A 7673-nucleotide genomic window follows, 5' to 3' on the forward strand; every position below is an offset into this window, starting at 1 on the left:
TTTAACTCTCACCCTTTTTAATTTTGTTGTAAAGTGGAACACTCAAGAACCATAGCTGAGACCTCATAACTGCTTATGTGGCTAATCTAAGAACTGGTCTAGCTCACTGGATGAAAGGAACAAACTGTACCAAGGACAAATGGGCTAAGACTATTAGCTCAGGACCTGAGCCACTAGAGGGCTCTGGTACTTCGTGGAGTGCCCACTCTTTGCAGCTTTACTTATGGAGGCCCCCAGAATAACAATAGGTGGTCCTGAAGGCATTAGACATATGGGGGTCTGAGACCAGATGATTCTGTCCTGAGAGTCCTGCTGCAACTGACCTTCTGAAATGTTCTATAAATACGCAAGGGGGTGGGTACTGGGTCCTGGCTTGTAGAATGTGCTACTATAGTTAGCAGGGACACTATGTCCGAGAGGCCTTCTTACACCTTCACTCTCCTAGGGAAGGAAGCTATGACTTTCTTCTACTCTGCTATATCTATATTATTCCCCCAACAATACAAAAAAGCCAAATTCACACTGTCACAGTTTATTGAAATTTTATAAAAACTCAGGCCAAGTGGAAGGATAAGGTACAACCCAAGAACACAAAGACAACTTTGTTCAGTGCTTTTTTTCTCTTCGGCCCTGTGACATGGTAAGAAAGCCCCCTGCTCTCTACTATCCAGGCAGCATGGAAATATTCTTAAAGTGAGGCTATATGGATTTCAAGCTGGGGGTAGGTTGCCTTTTCTCCTGAGGACTCTGAGGCAGGGCAAACATGATCACCAGTACCTCTGTGCCAGAGGAAAAGCTCAACTTATTCAATTCTTAGAAAAGTTGCTATTTTCCCCTGGTCAGACACTGAGGTGCTCTGACAGGGCCCAGAGACAACCACACAGTCCTGATTCTAGTTCAGTATGAAAAGGCTGCAGGCATATGGGGCTTTTAGGATGAGCCTGACCCTTTCCTAGGCGTGCCTCATTTTCATAACCCCTGCTCCCCTCCCCCCAGCATTTCCAGCCAATGTAGAGCCCAATTTCCAGGGAATTCAAAGAACAGTATTATGAACTCAGACTCCTCTCAAATTGGAGCAAGCGCCAAACCAAATAAATAAGAGAACTGGGTGGGGAGGGGAGTAGAGGAGAGGCTAGGGAACAATCCTTTGCCTCAAGTCTGGTGCACTTCATGCAACATCAGTTCACGGGGGATGGCTGTTTCTGGACCAAACTTGGTGGCTGCCCGGCGCTCGAAGGCAGCAACATTCTGTTTGACAACCTCATCAAAAAACATGGTAGCCAGCTGGGAGTGCAGCAGAGAACGAAATTCAAAGGAAATCTGGGAATGAGTAAGAGACAGTCAGAAACTCTTCACTGTACCAGCCAGCCGCCAAAGAAAAAACTCAAGACAATGTTGGATAGTCCCTGGCCAAATGTAAGGATACTATTCCTTAGTGCCTTTTCTTCTCCCCATCCAGTTGCTTAGATCCCCTCAAGAGCCCTACCTTAGTAGGATTGCGCACAGCGTACAACTTTGATACAAACTCAGACCTGTGGAAACTGTCATTGACTTGGAAATGCTAGGTGCTAGTTATATTTAAAGAATAATCCTATCACAGTACCACAGCTCCGTCCCCACACCCAGTCCTAGACCTATGCTACACAGCTACTGGACTCACCGAAAAGTCCACAGTGCAGGTTCGGGGGTAGGTAGGAATACCAGGGCTGAATCGCCAAATAGTCTCTAAGTGGTTGAAGAGCTTGCCATCAGTGCAAACAGCCTAGAATAGGATAATCAGGTAGTTAAGTAATATTACTAAGTATAGGAGGCAATATACAAAGGAATTGAAAGCCATTTTCCTTCTAATATTTTATTAGGGGTATATTTGAAACATGGAAATAAAGTCATTACAAGGAAGGCCAAAATAGCCCTCACATGTGAAAATGCTAAGGAACACGGAAAAAACTTCCTGGACAGTCCCTCCCAGAGAGGCCTCACCTTGACCATGTGAGGTTTGACCATGGAAACCGCAGAGGTATAACGTTCCATGACAGGTGGAAAGCCAACCTCCAACTGGGCTTTCAGGTGACCCTTACGGCTGGACACCACCAAAGACTTCTTACACCAGGGCACAAACTCCCGATACTCCTGGACGTTGGCCACCACCTCATACATCTCCTGCATTGAGTACCTAGGGGAAGGGGAATCAAAGAGGCCAAGGAACTGCCAGCTGGGTCAGGTTCTTCCTTGCCATAGGCCCCCACTTCATACCTTTGCCCACAAACCATGCACCTTCAAGAACTAGAAATCCCAGGGCCAGCCCCGTGGCCCACTCGGGAGAGTGCAGCGCTTGGGAGCGCTCCCGCCGCGGGTTTGGATCCTATATAGGGATGGCTGGTGTGCTCACTGGCGAACGCGGTGCGGGCAGCACCACACCAAGGGTTGCGATCCCCTTACCGGTCACAAAAAGAAAAAAAAAAAAAAAAAAGAACTAGAAATCCCAAACAAGCCTGGATGAATAACTTCCCAAAAGCAAATATATGCCAGTCCCCATGATGTTAATGTTACCTTACGTTTTGCTGTTTACAGAATGCTTTAGCATTCATTATTTATTTTGATCCTAGGAGGAAACATCTAGGGAGAACAGAGAGGCTGTCAATATTACTGGTGATCACACAAGGATCAGATCCCAGCTCCACAACTTTCTAACAATATGGCTCTAGGCAAATTTCTTGTGCCTCCATTTTCTCATCTATAAATTGGAGGTAATAATTGTACCTGATTCATAGGTTTTCTGAAAATTAAATGAAAAAATCTATGTAAAACACCTAAACAGCCTAGCTGGTAGCACACAGCAAGCACTCAGAAAGTTGACTATTATACTTGTGTTCAGAATATAAAGTCAGGTTGGTATAGTCCAATTCTAGTCTCACTTCACTAAATGCACATGCACAGCAACCAAGAAGAAGGGGGAAATTAAAGTTGGGAGGCTGACGGGAGACGCTAAAGGATCAATAATATAGCTGGGGAGAGGGATGGCCAGGGATGAATCTTGTCCACTAATGGTGCCCTTCCATTCTAGCCTGGACATAGTTACTTGTTTCAAGAGAAAGGGGAGGTGGAGAGACGCAGGGCAGAGGAGGATGCTCACCCCATGATCCTGCGCTCAGAGTAAGCCTTTCGCTTGTTGGTGAAGGGGGCAGCAAAGCCCATGAAGGAACGGCAGGGAGATAAGCCAGACTCAGCCGCCAAGACATGCGCAGCCCGGGGCAAAAGGAGGCTGTAGGAGATCAGAAACCTAAGGCCAAAAGGAAAGGAGTGGCAATGTCACAATTCTTTCTATTCTAAAATAATTTCCAAGTGAAAGGGAAAAGGGATGCATCCCAGAGTAAGGTCGTCCAGACAAACTTTTCCCCCAGCACCTGCTGCAGCCCGCTAGGCTCCCTGGCCAGGCAGTCACGAGTGCTAAAGGTCGAGGGCGGCTGAGGACAGGGCCGGGGGTGGGGATGGGAAAAAGCGGGGTGCGTGCGAAACTCCAGTTGTCTTTGGCTACGCTACTGCCGAAAGCTAAGACTCTTAGGAAGCATCACTGCCTCGGGGCCCCGCCGGGCCTGTTATTGCCAGGGCGCCCGCGTGGGCCAACAAGTGGTTGGGTACCCACCCTGAGGATTTCCCCTCGCGTATAACTTGCAAAAGCATCTCCAAAGCTCTACATTGGCACTCAGGGCACGACCGCTGCCGATCCCCCCAGTGTCTGCATCCCACAGTTGCAACCCTCCACGAAGGAACTTCGGGGTCCCAGGCAACCCCCTTCCCTCGCACGCGGACTCCCGCGCCTCCCTCTCACCTCATTGGTCGCGGCGGTCGCGGAGGGCTCCGGGGCGGGGCCGGGCGCGCGCCCGAGCGGATCGCGAGGCCACCGCAGCGATGGGCTGCCGCGCGCGTTCCGGCCGGGAGCCGCCGCGCGCCCGCGGAGGCCATGCGCGCGACCCTCCCTGGCCCTCTCGGCTCTGATACCGGCTGCGTCCTCCTAGCTCCAGGGAGGAGCTGCAGCAAGAGGCCGCCTGGCGGGTTCAGGCCCCCGAGATCAGGAGCGATACAGGGTTGCGACTCCTCTCGCCCTGCTCCCGCCTGGAGAGGTCGGGTAGGCTAGAACTAAAGTCGCGACCGCTGCTCCGACAGCTCCCGGTACCTCACGTCACTCCGTTGCCATGGCTCGGACTGGGAGAGGGAGGAAGGAAGCGGACGACGCTGCCTGTCGGGAGATGTAGTTTCACGTCTCTGTCGAGAATGGGCGCTAGGGTGTGCGTTTGAGAAACTGCAGAGGTGGCTCGGAGGATGGAGGTCACCAGGCAGCAACTACTTAGCAAGTCTGTGTTCACAGGACCTGATACGTAGGCACAGAGGCGACTTCGTGGGCGTGTCAACAGCGGATATCTGTGGATCCTCGGAACATTTCTCTTAGAGCCTTTATCATATTCTGCCTTGTTTACAGTTAGAAGCTCTGTTCATCTTAATAGCCTCCACAGTGCCTAGTGCTGTGCTTTACATCTTTGGGAAAGGAAATTAACATTCCAAGCCCTGGGCTAAGACTTAACATAGTTTTCTCTTTTAATATTTATAGAAAGAAGTCGGGGCGAGGAGGAAGAAACAGTGTTACTTTTAGGGGAGAGAACCATCTTTGTCTGGAAAAGTGTGCACTTGATGAAGGATGAGATCTCATGGACAGAAATCCAAGCAATGAAATATCATTGTACTAGTTTTTATGATTCAAGGAGAAATAAATTGCTCTTTATAAACGTGGGGAGGAAAAGCAAAAAAGGAGAAGACGAACGAAACCACGAAACCAGCAATTAGAAAGAGACTAGATCTAGGTGGGTGTAAGAGCAATTGAAATTCTCCCATGGTGCAGTGGAGGAAATACATTTCGAGAATGGCAATGCCTGCTGTTGAATTTAAAAATGTTTATGCTATACAATGCAACTCCTTCCTCTGCTTTCTTTTAAATCTTTGGTCAAGCTCTCCACAGTCAGGAAAGCTTTGCCTGAGAAGTGTTGTGTATGGTGGTGGTTGGGGCAGGGGATAAAGTAAATAAAGGCTATGTTGCAATGAGGGCCTAACTGGTGTGGAAGAGAGATATCTTGCTTAGAAATGGGCCTGGAAGCCGATGTAAATACTCCCACTCCCCCTACTCCTTGAGATTGGCATTCATTTAGGAACTTCCACTAGGTATGGATTGTTTTAAAGTTTGAGCCCATCTTATCTGGATTTCAAATGAGCAGGAGCCATCCCTTGAACTCTGTCTGATTTACATCTAACATTTTGTTAGGAAGGTATTTTTATCCTTATATATGCAGAAACCCCTTCACACAAGTGGTAGAGATGGAACCCAGGTCTAGGTGATCACCAAACCCATTTTGTAAAAACTGTTCTGCCTCCATAGCACTTAGTACTACTAGTTTAATAAATAATTATTGTCCAAAGGAGTATGTTTTGTCACCTTTCCTTTTATCCTCTTCCACCTACTAGGGGGCATGAAATACCAAGTTGGAGAATGATCTCACTTCTTTTTCTCTTCTAACATTTCTTCTTTTCCCTTCAGCATTCCAAGGAGGGCCTGTTATGTCCTCAAATCCCACTCTCCCTCCCTACTACCATGGTACAGGATCTCCTTTCAGTTCAAAGATGATAATCTGGAGCCACCCTCAGATGAGCATATGACCTGGAAGGACAGATTTACTCTCCAACTCTATTCTCTTGTCCTGACCCACCCCCTCTGACTAAGGGCTTACACATGTGAGACAGCTGCTTAGAATGAGGAGTAGAGATCTGGTTGGGTAAAAGACAGAAATTAATTGAGATACATGACTGAACTGTGACCTCATTAACACTCTGCCTTAAGCAAGTTAACTGTTGGAGAATCCCCAAGGTCCAATAGCCCTGCCAAGCCAATTTGCTTGCTGTCCCCCTACTAATTAGATTAGCTAATTACTGCCATTTAAACCTTTCCTAGTTCACTTCCTGTATGTGAAACAACGAATTTGCCGCCATGTCCCTGCCATTGTACATCAATAAATTCCTTCAAGTACTAACTCAAAACACACCTCCCCCAGGAAGGCCCTCTTGACTGAATCCATCTCTTAACATTACTCTGAACACATAATGCCATGTAAACTAGCATGTATCCTATATTCCCTACTTATTTCATGTATATATGTGGGTTCTTCTACTAAGTCATAGGTGCCTCAAAAAGAGACACCATTACTTCTACTTCTAAGTTTCCACCTCCTGACCAGTTAGTACAAGGCTGTGTGCATGGTGAATCCTCACATTTGTTAGAAGAAAGAAAATAGAGGCTTAAAGACAGGTAGGCATCTGCATAGAGTTATCCAAACATGAATTCAGTAGTCAAACTCAGGACTGCCTACATAAGAGGGTTTTGCCACCAGTTTCAGCCTTCTTCTGCCCCACCCTGTGTGTCTCTCTGAGCCTTGTATCAGTGTTACCTACATCATATCCCTTTTTTCCCCTCTTTCTGTGCTCTGAATAATATTAAGAATAACTCTTCTAGCCCTTCCTCCTCCTTCCAGCTGCCCATAGAACCGGCTGGCAACCTCCCTTCTTCACCTCCACCCCTGAGCCAGACCCAGGCACGTGACCCCAGCTCAACCCCTGAATCCAATTCCTCAGGTTACCAAGAGCTATTTTGGGCAATAGAGACCATGTTTTCTCCTCTTCCCCATCCTCTGGGTCATATCCTAGCTTAGCCCTTCCTGGAAGGTCTATCATACCCAATAGCCAAGTCAACATGTCCCAGAACCCACATCCATCTAATACCTTGTTACCCTTAGTTTCTAATTCTTCAGCCTCATCATCATCAAATATTAGGGGCCTGTTCCTATGTGCTAATCCGCCAGAGCTAAAAGGAACAATTTAATGAATAACTTTGCCTTCAGAAAGCTCAAAATCCTTTTTTCTTTTTTTTTTTGGGGGGGGTGGCTGACTGGTACAGGAATCTGAACCCTTGACCTTGGTGTTACAATGAAAATCCTTTTTAAAAATTTAAAAAGGATGTACAGTTCTTTGTTAGAGAAGACTCTGACTTTGGCTAATAAGGAGTTTAAAACCCATTCTGAAATGTAGTACACCTGTATGTCATAAAAATAGAAAATGAGAAACAAATGGACCAGCTGGTGGCTCACTCGGGAGAGTGCGGTGCTGATAACACCAAGGCCACGTGTTCGGATCCTATATAGGGATGGCCGGTTTGCTCACTGGCTGAGCGTGGTGCTGACAACACCAAGCCAAGGGTTGAGATCCCCTTACCGGTCATCTTTAAAAAAAAAAAAAAAAAAAAAAAAAAGAGTCCCTTACCGGTCATCTTTAAAAAAAAAGAAAAGAAACAAAGAAACAAAGGTATACAATTTAAACCAGATTGTGGCAGTGTAAACTAAGTAAGTGTTAGGACCTAACAAAAGGGAAAGAACCTGTTAACCAGGGCATTCTTCCTGGTAGAGGTAAGTTTTCAGCAATATTTAAAATTTTATTTTCAATATGATAAAACATTTTAAAATTTCTGAAAGGTATATAACGGTAGTTACTTTTCCCTCTCATTCCTCATTTCCTGTTCCCCGGTGTTTCTGTCCAGGAAAAAGCACTGTTACCAGTGTCTCGAGTAACTTTCCAACAAG

At 46.7% G+C, this 7673-nt stretch overlaps 1 protein-coding gene across 2 annotated transcripts; it reads right to left on the reverse strand.

The window, feature by feature from the left end:
* Positions 1-516: 516 nt before the first annotated feature.
* On the reverse strand, positions 517-4327 carry COQ10A (coenzyme Q10A). 2 transcript variants are annotated; one of them, XM_063076172.1, is made up of 5 exons: positions 3830-4327; positions 3134-3280; positions 1981-2173; positions 1661-1762; positions 517-1320 (listed from the first exon to the last, which is right to left on the reverse strand). In XM_063076172.1, exons 1-5 carry the CDS (start codon positions 3961-3963, stop codon positions 1153-1155), a joined length of 744 nt encoding a protein of 247 aa, XP_062932242.1. In that variant the 5' UTR covers positions 3964-4327; the 3' UTR covers positions 517-1152. The 2 variants fall into 2 exon arrangements, with proteins under 2 accessions (XP_062932242.1, XP_062932244.1); XM_063076174.1 differs by lacking the exon at positions 3830-4327 and adding an exon at positions 3644-3734.
* Positions 4328-7673: the final 3346 nt, after the last annotated feature.

Source organism: Cynocephalus volans, chromosome 12 (assembly GCF_027409185.1).
Source record: "Cynocephalus volans isolate mCynVol1 chromosome 12, mCynVol1.pri, whole genome shotgun sequence".
NCBI lineage: Eukaryota > Metazoa > Chordata > Mammalia > Dermoptera > Cynocephalidae > Cynocephalus > Cynocephalus volans.